Raw genomic sequence first — 22333 nt, forward strand, 5'->3', positions numbered from 1 at the left:
GAGACAATATCTCTGGCAGGCCATACAGCCGGAAGACATGTTGGAACAATAGTTCCGTGGTCTCCAGGGCTGTGGGCAGACCCTTCAGTGGGATCAGTCGACAGACTTTTTGGAAAAGTGATCTATGACCACCAGTCTGGTGGTGTTTCTGTCAAAACACAGTAGATCAGTAATGAAGTCCACTGCTATATGGGACCATGGAGAGTTTGGAATTGGGAACGGTTCAAGAAGCCCTGCTGGCAGCTGTCGTGGGACTTTGGCCTGGGCACATGTGGTGCAGGCAAGGACGAAGTCTCTTACGTCCTGTTTCGTGGATGGCCACCAGAAGCGTTCAGGGAGGAGCTTCAACGTTCAGTTCACCCCTAGGTGTCCTGTACTGGGACCATCATGGACCCAGTATAGGAGCTCAGACTGGATGGTGGACGGGACATATTCTTTGTCCTGGGGCTGCTCGCTGGGACCGGGTTTCTGAAGTTGGGCCGCTTGGATATCGTCAAATAAAGCCCAACAGATGGAGGCCACAAACTGCGCCTGTGACAAGATGGTGTCTGGTGGGGAGAGCTGAGGTGATACCTTGAACAACCGAGACAGCGCATCAGCCTTGCCGTTCTTGGAGCCAGGACGATAGGTCACCGTGAAATGGAACCTGGTGAAGAACATGGCCCACCATGCCTGTCTAGAGTTGAGCCTCTTTACCTTCTGCAGATACTCCAGGTTCCGATGATCAGCCAACACTAGAAATGGGTGAGTAGCCCCCTCTAACCAATGTTTCCACTCTTCCAAGGCCATCTTTATGGCTAAGAGCTCCCTGTTTCCTACATCATAATTCCTTTCAGTAGGTGACATTTTGTGTGAAAAATACGCACATGGATAGAGCTTCAGGGGATTTCCCTGGCGCTGTGAGAGCACCGTCCCTACCCCTACCTCAGATGCATCAACTCCACGATAAAGGGCAATTTGGGGTCAGGGTGCTTCAAGATTGGGGCAGAAGTAAAACGCTTCTTTAGGTCTTCAAAGGCCTAACTAGCCTCAGGGGTCCAGGTCAGGTGTCTAGGTGCTCCTTTTCACAGGGCAGTCAACGGGGCTGCAACGGAACTGAAGTTTCTTATGAAGCGCCTGTAGAAATTCGCAAAACCTAGGAACCATTGCAGGTCCTTTACAGTCTTTGGCTGAGGCCATGACAGAACTGCCAAGACCTTTTTTGGATCCATCGTAACCCCACTGGGTGTTAGGATGTACCCCAGGAAGTCCACAGATTCCACATGGAACTAGCACTTCTCTCCCTTCACATACAGCTTATGCGTTGCTAGCTTTTGTAAAACCTCCCTGACATGTACAATATGCTCCTCATGAGACCAAGAAAAGATCAGAATATCATCCAGATACACTAACACTGAGCGATTAATCATCTCGGAGTATTTCATTAACAAAAGCCTGGAATACGGAAGGCGCATTAGCCAGGCCAAAAGGCATGACCAGATACTCATAATGGCCTAGGGCGGTGCTAAAGGCAGTCTTCCACTCATCCCCTTCCCTAATCTGAATCAGGTTATATGCTCTCCTAAGGTCCAGTTTTGTAAAGATGTTAGCAACGGAAACCTGTTTGAGGGCTGACGTGATAAGAGGCAATAGGTGCGGGTACTTCACAGTAATGGCATTTAGCCCCCGATGATCAATACACGGACGCAAACCCCCGTCTTTTTTCTCAACAAAGAAAAAGCCAGCAGAAGCTGGAGAGGTAGATGGCCGGATTAGTCCGGCTTCGAGTGCCTCCGCTATATAAGCCTCCATTGCCTGATGTTCAGGTTGGGAAAGGGGGTACACCCGTCCCCTACGGGGTGTGGTGCCAGGCAAAAGATCTATCGCACAATCCCAAGGTCTATGAGGGGGCAGTTCTGCAGCCTTGTGTTTGCTAAAAACCTCCGCTAGGTCTGCGTACTCCCTCGGCATCTGCAGGGGCAGATCTGCATTAGGACCCTCTATGGATGTGGAGTTACAAAACATCTCCAGATGTTTGGGACACTGCTTTCCCCAAGAAAGCAGTTTCCCAGTACTCCAAGAAATAACAGGATCATGGGTGACTAACCACTGATATCCCAGAATAATGGGGTGATCAGGGGACTTAATCAGATAAAACCATATCTGTTTCTTATGGAGAGGCCCTACCTGCATAGTAACGGGCTCTGTGCGCTGCTCTACACGCCCCGAGCCGATTGGAGCGCCATCAATAGCTTTAATAGCCAGGGGTTTAGAGCATGGGGCACAGGGCAAGCCCCAGGACGCAGCAATATCGTAATCTATGAAATTGCCCACAGCGCCACTGTCTACCATAGCTTTTGTTTCCTGCCGCTGCAAACCCCAGGATAATGTAACTGGTAATATCAACAGGGAGATACTGAGAGATACATCACTCACCAGTAAGTCGGTCCATTGGGATCCACGGGATGGCCGCACTGGACAGGAAACCTGAACGTGATCCGCAGCTCCACAGTAAAAGCACAAGCGTTGCAGAAAACGGCGCCTCCTTTCCTCCATCAAACGCCAGCTACCAAGTCGTATGGCTCCCTGTCTGACGCACTGTTCTTCGAGCGTTACGTAGCTGACAGTGTGGCGTGCTTGTGCCGGCTTACTGTCATATAGGGCAGCCGCATGCTCAGCGCGGGGACACGAGGCGGCAGCAGGAGGACATGTCTGCCAATAATGCGCTTGTGAACTGGTCGGATTGGCGCCATGCCCACGGCGACTGATGAGTCGTGTCAGCCACACCAAGCGATCCGTTATGCGGTGAGCGACGTTTGTACAAACCCTGAGTTGTTCTTGGTTTGCCTTTGTCAGCTCTGCCAGTTCACGCCATTCTGCTGAAGTCATATTAGCAGGCGGATTCTACTGCAGCGACCGGACGGGAGTCCGACACGGACGTGCGTTGCTATTACGTCCGAACACGGACGAAACGTAAAATGACCTCATGTGCAGGGTGATGTTAAAAGTGCACTGTGCATACTGTAAGACACTCGGTGGAAGTGAAACAGGAAACACAAGACCAGGAAACACACACGGTGTTTGAACTACGGTGAACAGTGAAACGCTACTCTGTGAGCATGACTGCAACCCCAAGACGTGACGAAATACCGGGCTGGAACACTGGACCAGGACTGGAGAACAAGAGGCAGGAACTGACAGGACGGGCACTCGGGACTGGAACATGAACGCCTAGGAAACAGACTAAGGGAACAAGAGACTACTAAACGCCAAGAGAGCACAATGGAACCGCTGATTAAGAATCCGCAATCGGTTCTGCTCCGCTTGCTCCTTTTATACCTCCGTATCCTATGAGACTGTGAGCTGATATGTGGCTGTTCCCTAGCGGCAATGAGTGGCGTCGCCTCTGACCAGGAGGGGCAGTAGCCCCGTAGGACGTGACAGATGAGTAAGCTGTTTTTTTCAGCTATGCAGTTTAGAGACATGTTGTGGAAATTCTTTTAGAATAAAGAAGCTTCTGAGAAAAGTCATAAAGCTAAAAATAGCGAATGGATTTAAAAGTATTGAACTGTTGAATTGTTTTAAGTGAATAGGTTCCTCTCAGACACTAACAGCATTTTTCTTGACAGCTTTTCATTTTCTCAGTCTGTTGGGGGTGTGTCACTTCTTATCGTCAATATTTGTAACAACACATTTTTTGTATGTTGTCATACGTTACCATACACAAAAAATGTTTTAAAAAACATTCTAAAAACTCTCTCAACTGTGGCAAAGCACAGTGCATGGGCTTTTGGGCCATAGGTTTCAATCTGGCTCAATATATACAGAATTTATATATTCCCACTGTACCACCATGCTATTTTTATTAATCACATACTTTAAAGCAACTTAAATGCACACAATTAGAATTACAATTAGACTTCTTGCTATTATATCATGGCAAAAATCAGACACTCAAAAACTAATTACTATACTAGTAATGCACTGGACTGTGCAGAATAGTAATGACAGTTTTACATAATTATTAACCTTTGTATTAATTTACCTTAAACAATGAATGACAAGGTGGTACAGTGGCCCAGCGAGCAGCACTGGCGCCTCACAGCGCCTGGGCTGCTTGAGGATAGATTCAAATGTAGCTCAGTCTGTGTGGAGTTTGCATGTTCTCCATGTGTCTGAGTTGCTTTCCTCTCAAAGTCCAAAGACATGCAATTCAGATGAACTGGACTCTCTAAATTACCCATAGTGTGTGAATGCATATGTGTTTCTATAGTGTGACTGACTGATGTTCCATCCAAGTTGTACCCCCCCTTTCTTTGTACCCATTGATTCCAGGACAGGCTCTGGACCACTGCAACCCTGCCCAGGACAAGCAGTTACCAATAGTGAGTGAGTGAATTAATGATGCCCTCTCCTGTGTGAAAAGATACGCAGCACTCACTTAACTTGCCAGATAGATAACATTGTAGAATCTCTAAACTCCTTGGCAGGACTATATGTACCCTACTTGATACCCTATATATATTACGATGATATCTGAGCTGGGCCTGACCTACTGCCCCCATATACTTCACAACCCCATATGCTTTATATTACCCAGCTATGTATACTGTACTTATTATTTTAAATAAAATAACAACTACAATATATCCAAGGCTAACTTGCTGGTACCAGGATTCTCCCTGTAAAATAAAACAAACATAATAAATAATATCAACATTAAATGTCTAGTAAATACAACATTACATTCAAGATACACAGGAAAAGATGTTATACCCTGTGTGTATTTTAATTAAATTCATTTCTAGGCTTACATGTGAGTTATCATTGTGATGCATAACTAAATATGACAGTGCCTGCTTTAAAGAGACTGACTGTATGTACAGTCCTCTATATTCAGCCTTGTCAGGTTTATACACATAAATCTTTTAAAAAGGGTAATACATCATTTTCAAATGCACATTTTTCAAATGAAAAATGACTATGCACAAAAGTAGTAGTTTTACCATCTCACCTCTGGATTTTTTCTTGTAATAAATCACACCAGCAAGTGTGAAGATCAGTCCCAAAACCCCTCCAGAAGCCCCAATGACCACTTTATTTCTGGCCCCATTAGAGATTGAGGGATCTGAAAATGGTTTAATTAGAATTAATTTGTATGTGTTATGTTTTTAATTAGACGTTGATCTAGAGCTCAGTTTAACAAACAATGTATTTAACGACACCTATTTTTGAAGCGATAAATGCAGTGATGCGGTGATGACTAGCAAAAGCCCTCAGTAGTAACGTGGATAACCCCTAAAGTACAAAGGTGTAAATTTATCATTTTGTTTAACCTTAAAGCATGGGCTTGACCATTAAAATAAGTGTTAAAAACTACAACTATTTGTGATGTGTATTGAAATGAATTTAGAGGTCAAGCCATTGGTCTGACAACACACACACACACACACACACACACACACACACACACACACACACAAACAAACAAACCACTTGTCCCATACGGGGTCGCGGGGAGCCGGAGCCTAACCCGGTAACACAAGGCATAAGGCTGGCAGGGAGGGAGTCTGACAATACATATCCATAATTACAACTATCCACATATATCCATTCACCTGTACTTCACATAGGGGACCCAGTAGCACAGGGGGTAAAACTGATGCCTCACAGCTCCTGAGCTGCTTTCTCCACTATGTTTGACTGACACAAGCATTGTAATAATGCATTTTGACATTTGGAGAAGCAATGATGGAAATGTAGTACAAACACTGGGTCTTATGCATGTTGATACATTTGATCATTGCATTCTTCTGGAAAAAATGCTGAAATCATAAAAATCAAATAAATTGGCCTATGCCTTAAAACCCATTTAGCCAAAACTCTTGTTAAAAGTTTTCTACCTTGTCAATTTGTTCAAATATATTGCCAGAATTAATACCTAAGAGGCACTGGAAAGTAATATTCTGGTAAGATTCCCAAGGGCAACATTAGAGAACCATTCCTACTGCAGAGAACATGAGTCACTATTGTCCGAGTGGTAATATACATAACATATAATAGAGCTGTTGCTGTTCTTGATCACTTATTACCCCATTTGAAGACCTTAGGGTGAGGAAGGCTGCTGTGTTCCACCTGGCAGGCGATGGTCTCTCCAGATTTGGGTGTGAGCTCCAGGTAAGAGTGTATCTGATAGTACCAGTCTCCATCATAGAGCTCTTCAGTGGAAGTCACATCAGTCTTCACCTCCTTCCCATCTCTCAGCCAAGACAGTTTGATTCCCTTCGGATGGAAGTCATACGCACTGCACACCAGCATGATGGCATGTCTTTGACTGCCTGGTTTTACAGACAAAACCTCTACAGAAGGTTCAACTGAAATGTACAAGAAGATTAATTTAAACAATTGATAAAAAGAAACCCTAGCTAAGTTCCTCATTAATCATATAAATGCAGTGCGCTATAATCTCTACTTGCAACAGCTCAGATAAACCATTTATAAAAAGTTAGTAAGGGTTAATATTTGTTTTTTATACACAGTATAGAGCTACTCACCTCTAGGCATGTCTGTTAACTCCACTTCTGCATTGGGTCTGCAATACCCATCCAGGTTGGTATGCTCCTGGTCATTAATTCCATCTTGATTCCATATCTCTGCATTGTAAATTCCATGTTCTGTGTACCCCACATACTTATTGAGAGTGCTGTTGTATCGTGCATACTCAACTTTGTTAAAAATGTACCTGTCAATGAACTCAACATCCTTGAGGTCGGAGGTAAAATGGCATTCTCTTTGTATACAGTGGAAATAACCATCTGTTAAAAAATACAAATACACACATGCAGATGGTAGGGTGAGAATTTGGCTTAAATAGCATGAATCCATGGACCCACCCTGCCTTGGGCAAACGGTTGTCATGCCCCCAGGAACGAGCGAAGCACCTGCGGTTAACTGAACCACTGGGATATAAGGAGCTCTGAGTCCACATCATGATGTGGATTCTTGCAAACACTTTTGTGGTTTTGCAGTATCAGTGGCTTTGCCTTGTTTGGTCCCCTGTTCCTGGTTTCTGACTCTCACCTGTTTTCCCTGACTACTGACCTTCGGATTTCCTGTATTGTGATGTTCGTGCTTTGCAAAACCTTTGCCTGTCCCTGGCTTTTTTTATGTCCAGTCCTATGAACCTCACTGAAAGATTAAAACCAACCTGCAATTGGGTCCACTACCTACCTGTTTCTAGCCTGCTTGTGTCAAACATGACAACAGTTCAGGTTGGTTGTGGTGATGTAATGGTGTGGGGAATGTTTTCTTGCCACATGACATTTGAAACACAGAATCGTTGAATTCAATGTTAGGATCATTTATGGACAGTTGATTTACTTGGAACTGAATTCTACATGTGGGTCTGGGGTTTGAGTCCTGCCTGGGGGGTGCCTTGTGATGGACTGGCATCCTGTCCTGGTTGTGTCCCCTGTCTTACAGGGTTAGGCTCTGGTTCACTGCGACCCCGCACGGGATAAGTGGTTGTAGACATTGTGTGTGTGTGTGCATTTTGCATATTTGTCAGTGAAGCACTAGTTTTATTGTCATTTTCAATGTGTTCTGTGAAACGTATTAAGTTAACTTTACCCAATAGTTATTTCAGATAAAGAAAAAAAAATTAATGAAATAACTAATGACAAACTGAAATCCTGCTTCATCTCCCGAGAGGGTTTAAAATGTCCTGTCATGTATTGTCAGCTTATTACAAAAATACAGAAGGAACACAACATTCACACACCTAAAATCTCGTAAATGTGTACAGTGTTAAATATTCATACTAAACAGGAGGTAATTTACTGGGGGAGTTCGGTCATTTCTGTACAAACACTGGTTCAACAGGCTCGGAAACTCCTGCACTTGCATGTAAACACTGAGGTTTTGCTGCAAACATGTAACAATAAGATTTACTCTGAATTGTATCATACACAGCAATTGGAGAATTTCGCACGGAAACGCCTCCCTGGTTTAGGACAGTAGTGCAGTAGCTAGATTTACCACCACAGGTTCGATTCCCACTCAACCGCATGTACTTATCCTAAATGGCTCCAGTAAAAATTACCAAATTGTATAAAATGGGTAAGTAATTGTAAGTTGCTTTTGGAGAAAGCGTCAGCTAGCCTAAAGGATTCAAATCTGACATAAATCATTCTCCTTTCTCGACTGGGACTGTAGTGTTTCGTAATAACAAGCAGACTGCTGTAACTGTGTTTAACACAGCTGCGATGGACTGAACAATCAGTTTACATTAAAAAGTAACTTGCACGTGAATATGCATTCAATCCAGGTAACGTAACCGCTGTTCTCCAGCAACACACGATGATGATGATGATGTTTATTACAGCGGACAGAAAAAGCCCATCAATCATCATCACACCAGTCAGTCACTGAATCAGTCAGTTACTCACCAGACGCGGGCAGTAAGGGCAGCGCGAGCAGCGCAAAGCAGCGCACAAATACGCACGTCATGATGATCTCAGTGTGTGTGCGTTTCAGCGCAGTTCGCCGACACCTCCACTCCACTCCACTCGGCTCGTAGTATGATCAGAGAGAAATCCACCCGCGCCTGCGTTGCTGTGTCTAGACTGAGAAAAGCCAAGGAGGGGATCTCGGTAAGAGCGACACGTCACTCGTTACCAGGTTGGATGTTCTGTCATAGCCGACGTGTGTAAAAGCGCAGCGCAGGCTGGACAGGACGGCGAACCGTCCCGGCTAAACCGCGTCCCTTCGTTCAAATGATTTGTCGGTTTATACAGGTGGGAAAATATGGGTTTATCAATGTGTGATTTTTTTTTTTTTTTTAGCATTTCGTTTTCGTCTCTTTCAGCATGAAATAATAGTGGCGCAATAATTTAAACAGCCCTTGGGAAACCAAGTGCGACGCACAGTTTCTCCGCCGGTCTGTTTAAGACTAGAAAACGCGCGGAAATTCAGAAGTTACAACCCGGGCGGTGGAAATTAAGTGCAACCACACTGTGGTCACCAAACATTGTGAACATAGTTACAAAGTAACGAGAGAAACGGCGGCCTCAGTGATTCAGTGCGTGGGTTCTAGTCCTGTTTCAGTCTCCTGTTTCAGTCTGTGTGGAATCAGCGTGGGTTTCCTTTCTCTGCAGGCATTCTGATTCCCCCCGAGACACGTGATGCCATTGCGTGTGTGAGGATGGCCACGCTGGATAATTCATTTCTATAAATATAAATTTCAGCTTTAATTTAGTGAATCCCTTGCAAATACACACACATCATGATGATCATCTGACACCGCTTGTCTCATACAGGGTTGCGGGAGGGGATACACCCAGGACGGGACATCAGTCTGTCGCAAACAGGACTCAAACCCCAGACCCACCAGAGAGCAGGACCTGGTCAAGCCCACTGCACCACCACACACCCCCCTTGCAAATATTTTCTGAAAAATGTCTGGGCTACCTTCAGCACTTTATTAATAATATTCCTTTTTATTGACAGAGATCCTTATTAGATCCACTCTCCACGGAGGGCTTGATCAGCTAAATATTTCATGATATCACCAATGATTATATTGATTATATTACAGTGTTTAAACGGTGCCCCCTCCTGGGTGTGTCCCCTCCCCCTCCAGCCTTACGACCTGTGTTGCCGGGTTAGGCTCCGGTTCCCCGTGACCCCGCATGGGACAGGTGGTTTCAGAAAATATGTGTGTGTGTGTGTGTGTGTGTGTGTGTGTGTGTGTGTGTGTGTGTGTGTGTGTGTGTGTGCGTGTGTTTAACACACAAGTTATGGTGGAACCTCACTAGTTGTCATGGTCAATGTGTGCAGTACTTCCTGTGATCACCAGAGGTCCTGCTCCAATTCACCTGGCAGAATACAGCACACCTATGTTACATCAGACAGGTCTTTAAAAGACCAAAGCCAACCCACAAACAGTTCAGAATTTTATTGAGACTGCATGCTGTCTCTTGTCCTTGCCCATTGTCCTTGCTCCTCAGATCCTTGCCTGCTATAACAGCCCGTAAGCTCACGAGTATCTTCCCGTCCCCATGTTCTCATGAAGAACTTCAGCTCCCCATTGCACATCTGCTCAGTTCTGCTGACAAACCTCTGCACTTGTGTTCTGACTTATCCATGGGAATTGGGTGTCACAGCAAGTAGCAATGCTGTCTCACAATGCCTGGGTGGTCCAAGATGGCATGGGTTCAATCCCCACTCAGTATGAGTGAAATTTTGATGTTTTCCTCTTGTTTGCATGGGTCTCTTCTGGGTATTCTGGATTCCTGCCACAGTCTAAAAGCATGCTGTTCCACTTCACCCATGGTGTGTGAGTAATAGAGAGAGTGTGTGTGTTCCACTGATGTATGGATGAGTGACCCATCGTAAGTAGTGTATCTAGCAGTGTAAGTCACCTTGGTAAATAAGGTCTGTGGGCTGATGACACTACATAACGTTCACTGGAAGTTGCTTCAGGGAAAAGCGTCTGTTAAATAAAGTAAAGTTAATATAATTCATGAAAGTAACACCTCACAACATCCTTGGCTGTGCAAACAGACTTGGATTCAAATCCAACTAAAGTGTCAGAAAAGGCTTAGCAGGAGGCTCTCGAATTCCTGGCAAGTATCTACTCCTGGACTGCATGCTTACAGTTCTGGCTTCTTGTACAGTTTATTAAACTCACCATGTTACATGTTTTATCACCAACTTTGTAATCCCCAGAACTGATTTTGTAACCAGTTGTAATGACTGCAGCTATAGATTCCTTTAAGAGAATATGTAAAAAGAATGCCAGTTACTGCTGATGATTCACACCTTACTGCCAGTAACAGTGAGCTGAAGAGTGCTTGCCCTCCCTGCACAATGTCCACCGCACTGGAAAATGAGGGATTTAGCAGATGATAACATAGGAGCTCAAAAAGCAGTAAGGGCAAGAGGTGGCTCCAGTTAGCAAAATTATAGACTTCATTGCATTTCTGACCACAAAGAATGACACTCTGCTCCTGAGTCCTCTAAGGATGTTGTGGTATGAGCTTCAGTGTTATCTGTTTTCAAGGCAATAGATACAGATACAGTGTGTGTAGGTTACAGAGTGGAAAAAAAATCACAGCCATGCATGCCAAAATTATGAGGCCAAAAGCACACAGGGTAACAGGTCCAGTTTGTAGAAATATTCACACCATCTTTTCCCATAGATCAGAAAGTGCACAGTGAGGGAAAAAAAGTTGAGGCGGGTTAAATGCAACCATCCTTGCAAGTGAAAATGCCACATGCACAGACAGGTGCGCTGTTGTATAACTGCTGCATTCTTCATGTTCTGACATTCGCTTTGACTTTTACATTGTGCCATCATATGATACGTTGCATGAGAACGCTCCTAGCTGATGTAGTAAGCATAACAGGAATCTCATGTGAATGATTACCATTTCATGAATAATAATCTATATTCGTATAATCTACAATCTATGTGTGTGTCACTATAAACAAAGTAACTTTAACTGTGAATTTTGGAAAAAAATGATATTGCTGACTGTGTGAGGAACAGATGGAGCCCTGGCATGAGTTAGGATAGACTAAGGGCAGCAGAATGGAGCTTCTCCCTCACTATCCTGACACTGATGCGAGCACTGTGCCAGCCAGCAGTTTCAGCAACGGTATGGGTAGCAGATCTGAAACAATCTTAAGCATGGTCCAGTGTGATGTGCTGGTCCTGCTTTGGTGGGGTCACTTGAGGGTGACCGGATTTTGGATCGGCATCTGTCCTGCTGGTCGACTGAAACCTGCAGTCAGGGACACAGTGAAGCAGCTTAATCCATAGTGTCTGGCAGTGTTGGCATATGACATACTTCCCTGCAGCAAACCAGTGGCCCTCTTTCTTGCTTCTGGTGACATCTGATGCACTGCGGAATGCACTGAAAACTGAATAATTACGGCTTTTATTTCTCTGATGTAAGGTTTAAACCGAGGCCTTTTTCAAGGTGACCTGATCCGGTATAGTTCCACCTGGACCTTAACATTTTGGATAAAAAATCCATGTAATGTTGCAATGTCTCACTACACAAGTTGTATTTGCCAGTAAGAGGCCTAAATAAAAAGGCACCCTTTTGTGGTGGTACACAAGCTGTAACTACCTTTATTGATTTAGCTGACACTTTTGTCTATTTTATAATCTTAAGGTTGGAGTTATTTACTCATTTATAACAGCTGGGTAATTTTTACTGGAATAATTTAGGGTAAGTACCTTGCTCCACTATAGCAAGATGTGAGGATTGAACCTGCAACCTTTAGAGCCAAGGGAAATAGCACAAACCACTACACTACCAACTGTCCCTCGCCAAGGCTCTCCTTTTCCTACTCCAAAAATGTTGTTTATCCCAGAATCCATAAGCAATGGGCTAAGGGGGTACATCCTGTATGAGACACCAGTCTGTCACAAGGTAGATACACGTGCATTATGGGTAATTTAGAGTGTCCAGCCTCAACTGTATGTCTTTCAGACATATGGAAAGCATGCAAACCACACACAGACTGAGCTGGGTTTGATCCTGCATCCAATTGGCCCAGGTTCTGTGAAGCTCCACAAATGATACTGCATTTTTAATAATAATCACATCACCTGAATTCTCTGTATAATACTGCATACATACCTTTCCTAATTTAAGTTTTTTCCTTTTATAACAAAGAAAGTTCCAATTCCAACACCCAGTAGAGCAAGCGTCAGTCCAACTCCACACAAAGCTGTTTCTCTAGTGTCTGACACCTCGTGGATTTCCAGCTCTGTCAGGACAATGACAAATAGTTTCAATCATGTCACTTTGTAAAAAGGTTTTATTGTATATATTTTAGGTTAAATGTGTGCAACAGTTTAAATTATTTACTTATATAATAAAGAGTTTTAAACCAAGATGGAAGGGATGAATGAAGAAATTATAAGTTATTTAGGAAAGCTTGGTAACACTTGAAATTTTTATTGTTTTAATCCATATTAAAATAAATAAATCATTCACTCTTTCAAATGTTTAACAAATTTTCTTTGATTAAATCTGTGTTGTACACAATTTACCTCCAAAATATAAAAAAGGCTTTATATGATAAAAGACTGCAGAAAGAGATCTAGTACTGTTCTCTCCTTCCACAGTTCCCTCTCATACTCTTTGTATCAGTGAGAAAAGGTCTATCTCAATGGTGGAAATGTATGTTTGCCATGAAGTTTTGTTTTGCTTCTTCAAATGATTTGCTTTACTATGAATATTGCAGAAATCTTACCCCAGAACCTGGTTTCAGGTTCAGGAAGCCCGTTGTGCTCCACAGTGCAGGAGTAAACATCCCCCTCCTGTGGGGTGATGGGTACAGTAGAGTACTGTCTGAAGGTGAAATCCTTGTTGGGGTAGTAGCGACTCAGAGTGACCCCCTCTGTCACCTCCACATTATTCTTAGTCCACTTCACTTTCACAGGTGGTGGGAAGAAGTTGTTCACAAAGCAGATCAACTTGTTTCTTCTGCCAAGTAAAACCTTATTCCTGGGATAAACTATGACTTCAGGAGGATCTGTAATCATTAAACAGTCCGTTACAAAATTTGCATCTACATAAGTTGTTAAGCGCAGAGAGTCTGGGTGCTATACGTACACTGGTTACAAAAGGATATTATTAGGATTTTCACCTCTGAATAATCGTTACCCTTAATGATTTGTGTAAACCTTAACTCTGTAGTCAAACATAACTCTGACGTTACTCTGTTGAGTCAAGATTGCCATTATGTTACAGTGTTATAAGTACTCTAACCCCTTAAGTTAATGTCTCTTTTACCATCATAACAGCCTTTATTCATTTTTAATGTTTCCATGAACTTTGCACTGAAGTGTTGTGTCAATTTCTCTTATTCCTCCTAGAAGTATAACTCAAGGTTTTTCATGTTGGCTTGGAGTAGCCTGTTGACAACCAGATTCAAGTCACAGATTTTCTATTGGATTCAGGTCCAGGTTTGGTGGCTTGGTGACTGAACCATTTTAAAAAATTCACTTTCTGCATGTTAGCTGATTTTTAATTTTTTTTGGTTTAATCTACCCGCACACTGTCCAGTAATGCTGACATGTATAGCCAAATGACATTCACCCTCGCAGCATTACCACTACGGGGTTGTTGTTATACTGCTATCCTAATGTTAGGAACAGAAACAGGTTTTAATCCACCAGAGACATCAAACACTGCTTCCTGGCATGAGGGTCTGTTTGCAGGACTGAGGAGTTCCTCAGTGTTCCCTCCAAAGCTCAGCAGTCACCCCAGGAGTGGTCAGCACTTCTCCCGTCTAGTTTAGAACAGCATGAGCACGATTATGCTTTTTCCTCATAAGAATGGCTTGCCGAAACAACTTTAAGACATAGCAGCTTGCTTCATAGCTCATGACCACCAGCAATTCTGGAGTTGATACCATGGGAGGCACGACCTGCCTTCAAACCACAGCTTTCAGCAGATGTGTCTACAACAGAGCTCTTAAACACTGCCCATTCTGACTGAATGTTCCCATCCTCATTCATGAAAACAAAGAAATTCTCTCAGAGGTGAGAGTTCAATAAGTTCACATTGAGCTGTCTGTCAGTTGTTCCCAAAAAACCCTCACAGAACATTTTAGTCTCTACTGTCTGTATGGTTGGTGGCCCAATATGTCAAATCCAATTCACCACCAAGTGGTGGTCATCTGATAGCTCTTCCCTTCCTTGCACCCAGATTTTTAGAGCCTATGGCCTCCAGTTGGATGACAAAACTCAATAACTGATATTTGGTTCAACCAGTTATCACATATATGAGGGAAATTACTTTTCTCACAGGGCCAATTTGTGCTAGATAACTTTGTTCATTAAATACGTTATACAAATGTGTTGTTTACTGGGATGCACTTTATCTTATATTACATTTTGGCTGAAGACCTCAGAACACTGTCTCAAAAAATGTGAAATGACAGGGAAAATACTTTAACGTGACATTTTGTGGATCATTTTAACATTTCATTTTTTTATTTATTTCCCATTCTTTTAGTATGAAAGTGTAGCATAATCTGTGTAAGTAAACAAAGTCCTATGTGAATATGTCACGAAATATCACAAAATATATATATATTTTTTTTTAGAGATTAGAATGAGTAACAAAAAGGGTGTCTACAACATTATCTGTTTTGTTAGTTGTTTGTATACAGTTAATTTAGTTTTTAACATGAAAATGTTTTTAAGGGTAATTTAGGACTGCTGTAGAAAATGCATAAGGGGAATCCTACCGATCTGCTCAGGTGGGTAGTTTTCAGCTTCGACAGCCACATACAGGTTGTACAGGCAAACCTTGTGCATCAGCAGTGCATACTGCACCCAGAGTGGAACGCTAAACTGTCCTAAACTTGGCGGTTTTGTGATCACAACGTCTTTCTTTTTAAAATCAAGGTAATACATTTCATTTCCATCCAGCTGTTTCTCGTCCTCGGGATCCATGTCATTAGTATGACAGGCAACAACATGCATATCCACATACACTGGAAAAAATCAGGAAAAAAATTTGTTATTCCTTGGTTTTACCTGATAAATAACTATTTATTTGTTAACGTTTCTAAGGGGGTTTTATTGTTTGCACTGAGAAGATGTAATTAACAGTACCTCAGGTACATTTGCTATGTTCTAAGTCATACATTGAAATGATCAAAATTTTATTTAAATGGCATCTGTCTGCGAACAGGAAAAGAGTTGCAGCTTAGTTACATAAACCTGCATATACACTTATTTATAGATTACGAATGAAGAAACATTGCTTACCCTGAACTTGTGAACAGACACCCAATATAGCTCCCAAAAGAAGAGCGATGATCAAAGGATGACTCATCCTTAACTACAGACCTTCCAGGTTCAGCATTTCACAGTTTCATTAAGAAGCGAAGCGAACAGACTCTGCACTTTAGGAAACAACTGGTAAGTGAAACCACTCTTTAACAATTGACCTATCAGAACAGAGTTGTGTTATTTGTGGTGGAATTGCTAAAAAGTTAGAAAATACATCCCAGCATTGCTGGACAGATACCCTTGTTTCATTCTCACACTGTTAAATAAATTGAATGCTCAAAAAACGTGGTCGGGCGGCGTGTAATGCTGGTACCTCTCAGCCTGTTCTCCCGGTTTCACAGGCCAATGAGCCATGCGGAAGAAAGCCATGGTAACTCACTTCCCTTCCTTACTACAAGAGTTACGCCAGTAGTCCCTATGAGTTTAACTGACTTGACAGTTTGTATCCATTGAAATTTAGCATTTTTGCTGAATGTAAAATAATTGCACATAGATTACGATGGCATGGTGGCTTAGTGAGTAGCATTGCTGCCTCACAGCACCTGGACTGATTGGGCATAGATTCAAATCTGGCTCAGTCTGTGTGGAGTTTACATGTTAGGAGCCTATCCCAGAATCAGTGTGTGCCATACTTGAGCGGGTACACCCTTAACGGGATGCCCACTTACTCATCCATTCATTCATTATGGGAAATTTTAGGATCAACAATTTACCTTGAGTGTGCAAGGAAAGTGGAGCACCTGGAGGAAATCAAATGTAGGGTTGAAAAGATGCCACAGAAGGAAGAGAAATGTAACAAGTCCACTATCTAATGTTAGAAACTAAAGCATTATGATGAGTAGAACTTGGTACCTAATACAGGAATCTTGACTCTGTGTCAGTCCCCTCTTCGATTTTGGAAAAAGTACAGACGGCTGCACACACACCAAGAGCAGCATGTGGCACTTCACAGTGAAACAGGTTTCTTTTGATGATAAGTATATTTATTTTTAAGAAAGTTTTGATTGATAGGAATAACAGAGAACTTTGTCCTTAATACATGTGCCAGTGGATGACCCTGAATGAACTGGAGGCCCCAAGGAAATGTTGGGGTGTTCTTCATTATTTCTTAGAGGAAGAGATCATTAGAGACTGGCACAAACTCAGAAGAACATACCGCTAAGGAGAAGTTCCCAGTGAATCACTATTCTTTTGTGCCCGTGATCTGTAATGGGGAAGTGGTATTCTTCCTCTTATACTTTATCATTTCCATCGCTCATCTGTAAATCTCTTACAGGTCTCACATGCAGGAGTCTAATTTTCATTTGTTCCAGTGTATCTGTTATAGTGTTCAGGGCTTCAGAAAACTTATTTACTAGGTGACAGCCAGGTTGTAAGAAGTACAATGTGATTAATAAACTAATAATAACAGGAAAATGACAACACTGCTGCTTATACTTCCTTTAATATCATTTTAAATATGTTATGTAACAGAACATTCAGAACATTTTATCAGATCTGTTATGCCATAGAAATCTTTGTATCAGTAAGAGCAGTTTCTTTTGTGAAAAAACTTTGCCTTTTTTTTTTTATTCTGAGTCAGGTTTGACCAAAGAAATCAATATTTTAACAGAACAAAGTTTTACAGAATACTGTATATTGCAAACAAATACCAATAAAGACCAATATGTATCATGCTTTAAGGTTTTATGTTAGAAACTTTATTTTGCCAAAGCCTTTGCTCAAAGCAACATAGAGTGATTTATACCGCAGGGTAAGTACCTTGCTCAGGCATACTATAGCAGGAACAGCAATTGAAACCATATATATGAAGTCAGCCCTCAGCATATGCCCATTTGAATTTCAAGAAACAAAATTTGTGAGATATTTCATTTAATACCTTTCCTTTACATTAGCGACTGCTGAATTTCAGTTTCATGCACCTCCCAGTTGAGCAGTGAATGAAATTTACATTAATTCAATAGAAGACACTTTTCTCCAAAGTAACGTACAAAGATTATTAACCATTATTCAGCTCACACCTTCATCCAAGATGACTTACAGTGGTAGATACACTACACTAAACTGCCTATAATCATAGGCAACAATAATTATACATGTTAAAACTACCAAAATATTAACTGTCTCACTTGACCGTAAAATGACTTGGTCAAAGGTACAAGGGGGACTGTGATTGTCCTGCTGAACTTGAAGTCATATATTATCTTTTCTCAAACAGAGCTAACCTAGGAAGTCACCACTACTAGGTATATAGGCAGCAGCAGTAGGGGATTGTTATTGTTATTAGTTGGGCTCTTGTAATTATTAGTATTATTTGGAACAGGACATGTAGGTCAGTATTGTTGTTGTTAATTATTTTAGTGCAAGAAGTCAACCGAGTAGCAAATAGAGCTTCTCCGTTAAGAATGATCCCTTTGGCCAAAGCACAATGATGAATATGTATAGTAATTTAGTTGATTTCAACTGATACTTGTCCATGGCATTCTAATTTAATTAATCATGTTGTTTCCGTAAAGGCGTATTTATGAGCTGTTACTTCAGTTTTAAGAGGTACAATCTCATCTAGAAATTTCCTTAAAACAGCATTATAATTGTAAACAATTTCTTTTTTTTTACAGTAGAACTGATTCTGCCTTTATGATTAATTTCTGCCAATACTCAGTAGCTGCTAGTTTCCTTTCGTGAGGAGTGGGAAGCCTTTTACCTTTTAGCTTCATTTGAACATCTGTTTATTTACGTCCTTTTGTGTGTTCATTTCTGAGATATGGGAGAGAAGAAAAAAGCCGAAAAGGCTTCCATCACCCCCTCTCCTACCTGGACAAGACACCCTCTAGAATGATACAGACACATAGATAACTGAAGTCACATTCTTCAACTATCTTCTCCATCAATTATTTGTATTCTTCTTCCTCATGACAGTGCAGAACAGGGACTAGGGGGTTTCTGATGGTTCCGAGTACTTCTCATATCATAAGATTTCCTCAGATGTGATCTAATCTTACTGCATTCCTATATATTTACCATGGTAAATCTCACTTACCTCAGGTAGCAAGTGAAGTAAGTGTATGAATATACTTGTAAGAAAAAGAGATTTCTGCACACAGGTATTAATGCATTCTGGGATTTTTTTTCAGATTTTTTTTTTCATATAGTGTAAGATTAATTAATTATTTAAAGTATTGTGTAGTCGTAAGGCAATTCTAAACATTTTCTACATTCAAACGTATAAATTAATTTATTACTGGAATTGTGAAACACCATATTACAAACTTTGTCACTGGAAAATATTAAAACAATGCATTTCCTGTTTTAGCCCTTTCAGTCAATATAGTTACTAGTAGAAAAGAAATCAACAGTAATCATCACATGCTTTCAAGTCAAGATTTTCCAAATCATTGCAGTTTGTGGGGACCTCACAAACTTCCTACTTTCTTTTCCTTACAGTCATCCTTTCTCATGGATGAGACACCCGTCCATTTTATAATATTTTATTAACTTGAAGCAACATTAAAGTTTTCTTTAAAATGAAAATTAAAACATACTGTTCATCATCTCCTCAACCTTGTGCTCAGCGTGATGTGTTCTGTTTTATACACAAAAGACACTCCCATGTTCCTTCAGGCAGCACAGGAGTGAAATAAAACACAGTGTGGGGAGAACATATTAAATGTATTAAAAAGTGCTTCACTTTAATTTCTAACTGCAGGTCTCATTTGTGGACAACTAAACTAGCAACAAAACTAACTACGAGGATGGGGCCAATTCCCTCACATTTGTCAGCGTTTGCAATTAAAAAAGCATAATAGTACACATCTATTTATTCACTGGGTAGTTTATATAAAAGTGTTAGAAATACCAGTAATAAAAAACACTATAAAGCTTAATTTCTGACATCAATGAACACTGTAAACTGTTAAACGTGTGTAAGGAAATATGGTCTGTGAATTTCTCTTCTATAATTGCATTTTGCTGCCATCTACCGGCCGAACGCAGAAACATTAGAAAAGAAAATGGGGAAGAAAATGAATAAAAAAGTCGCCTTGGACAAAAACATCAGCTACATTAATAAATATAAATTTATGTAATGTAAATGAATGACTGCACTAAACTGTCAACTGGGAACCAGCGCTGTGTTGTTGGAAATTACCTTTATGCAGGCTTGAGGTCACAGGTGTGTGTACACCAGCTTCGCTGAGGTTTCAGCTGAACCCATTTGAACTTGATGTGAAGACAATATTCTCTGGAGATTTTAACCCCATACAAGAATACTGCTGGTACAGGTGGATAGAAGAGTTGGTTTAAGTAGACTTTGTTGGGTCAAAGGCAGTGAAAATTTGATAGATTACATGTTTGTTACACTAAGATGCCAAGTTAAACTTGAGTTAGACTTGTGGGACTTATATATAGATCAACCTTATCAAAGTCACTTATTCAAAGAAAGCAGCTCATAAAGGAAAAAATGTGTTCTTTGTTCCCCCTCTTTAGGAATTTCCTTAAAAAATTTGTATATGAAATATCCCCCACCCAGACTGTTATGTCAATACCCGTTAACAGAGTGGGGAAGTGAAACTTGGCTGAATTGTGAATGCTGCATAAGGGGCTCTTTGTGTTGATTTAAATAACAATGTATTTTCTACTTTTTGAGATGATCATTTTTATTATTATTTCCAACTATCACATCACCTAGCCCCTGCAATGAAGCAAGGAACTCAAATGTGGCTCATTATTTTCTGCTGCTTTGTTCCATTTATAGTAACACTATATATACACTACTTGTACTCGGTATCCAATTTCTCTTTAAGTTCCATTACCAGCTGCCTTAAAAAGAAAATACTGTATGATGGGTCAGCAGTTTTTTGGTAGCTGGAAAAAGTACTGGAACTTCAAGTGAAGTTTCCCCCATTAATCAATGAATCAATATTTAAACAGTTTATTTTAAATTATTTTTTATTTATTAATTTGTAAAGGGGGGGCGCAGTGGGTTGGACCACAGTCCTGCTCTCTGGTGGGTCTGGGGTTCGAGTCCCGCTTGGGGTGCCTTGCGACGGACTGGTGTCCCATCCTGGGTGTGTCCCCTCCCCCTCCGGCCTTACGCCCTGTGTTGCCGGGTAGGCTCCGGTTCCCCGTGACCCCGTGTGGGATAAGCGGTTCAGAAAATGTGTGTGTGTGTGTGTGTGTATTAATTTGTATTATTATTATTTAAGCAATTGTGTGAGTCACACAGAGTGTGTGTGTTCCATTGATGTATGGATAAGTGACCCATTGTAAGTAGTGTATCTAGCAATGTAAGTCACCTTGGTGAATAAGGTGTGTGGGCTGATAACACTACACAGAGTTCATTGCTTTTGGAGAAAAGCATCTGCTAAATAAATAAATGTAAATGTAAACTGTCAACCACACATGGTAAACCATACAGCAACAATGCCATTGTCACCTGTAATATATGATTTAGAAGTCCTAGTATTTAATCTAGAATGCCCATGAGGGGTGGGCAGCCACTGGCACTTGAACCTCCAGAGGTTTTTTTCTCCCTCGACTTTCAGTTGGGAGTTTTTTTCTTCCTTGTAATGTATAACGCTAGTCTGTAGTCAGCTGTCTTTGTTTTTTTGCCTTATACCTGCTGTGTTCTGGGCTCTGCGTCACTCACTGCGCGGGAAGAGCGCTATATATAAATAAAATAAACTGAATTGAACTGAATTAAATTGAATTGAATTGATACAAACTACAAGCCTGCAGTCAAGTGTTTTTCCCCAACTTTCAAGATTTACTTGCCACGTGTATTCGACGAATTTAATAGACTACGTCACATGTACTATACTATACTATAGTATACTATACTTAAGGTCACAAAGACTTCCGGAGAATTCAGCTCCCGGGGGGTAAAAACGGCACTTACAAAGTAGTTCTCCGATGCAGCCAAGTACTACTTACAGTGCATATCTACTCTAGATATGCACTGTAACTTCTAGAAAATTCGACATACATACAGTATTGCATTTGTCAAAGTATTGTACACATCATCATGTGACATGTCATGTCATGTCATGTCATCCTGATCCTACAACGTTTCCACAACGTAACGGCATACGAGGCAGACAATATCCAGCAAAAAAAGACACCCGTTAATTTATGCAGAAACACACTGTCACTATAGAAACACTTTCTTCTCACGTACCACTCGCCAAATTAGGGCTCGCGCAGAGAGCGCGCTTCTGAGCGCTGTTACTGGCCGCCTATTGGGTGGCGATTCGTCACGTGACCCACGTGATGCCGGAAACGCCAAACCGACTCACTCACTGCTCTTCAAAAAGTGTTTCTGTTTGCTTAGATTGTGAATTCGGGTCTGTGTTTTCTTTCACCACCTCCCGACATCTGTTATATCCTCCTCAAATGAGTGAGTGGCCAGTTAATTTGCAAGCAACACTGACAGTTGCTTAGCGATTTCGGGGGGGGGGGGGGGGGGGGCTCTTTCTGCACTGCAGTGACTTCTCACGAGTGAAAAGCACGAAATAAAGTCAGCTAACAAAC

General features: G+C 41.5%; 2 protein-coding genes across 2 annotated transcripts; both read right to left on the minus strand.

The window, feature by feature from the left end:
- Window positions 1-4625: 4625 nt before the first annotated feature.
- On the minus strand, window positions 4626-8570 carry LOC108931735 (H-2 class II histocompatibility antigen, I-E beta chain-like). The gene is made up of 5 exons (XM_018747718.2): window positions 8427-8570; window positions 6534-6794; window positions 6072-6353; window positions 4994-5107; window positions 4626-4661 (listed from the first exon to the last, which is right to left on the minus strand). The coding sequence occupies exons 1-5, from the start codon at window positions 8485-8487 to the stop codon at window positions 4636-4638; spliced, it is 744 nt and encodes a 247-aa protein (XP_018603234.1). The 5' UTR covers window positions 8488-8570; the 3' UTR covers window positions 4626-4635.
- A 4067-nt stretch (window positions 8571-12637) lies between these two features.
- LOC108926768 (H-2 class II histocompatibility antigen, A-U alpha chain-like) lies at window positions 12638-15848 on the minus strand. The gene is made up of 4 exons (XM_018739695.2): window positions 15782-15848; window positions 15256-15504; window positions 13252-13533; window positions 12638-12762 (listed from the first exon to the last, which is right to left on the minus strand). The coding sequence occupies exons 1-4, from the start codon at window positions 15846-15848 to the stop codon at window positions 12638-12640; spliced, it is 723 nt and encodes a 240-aa protein (XP_018595211.2).
- Between the last annotated feature and the right edge of the window lie 6485 nt (window positions 15849-22333).

The sequence above is a fragment of the Scleropages formosus genome, chromosome 18 (assembly GCF_900964775.1).
Source record: "Scleropages formosus chromosome 18, fSclFor1.1, whole genome shotgun sequence".
In the NCBI taxonomy this organism is placed as follows: domain Eukaryota; kingdom Metazoa; phylum Chordata; class Actinopteri; order Osteoglossiformes; family Osteoglossidae; genus Scleropages; species Scleropages formosus.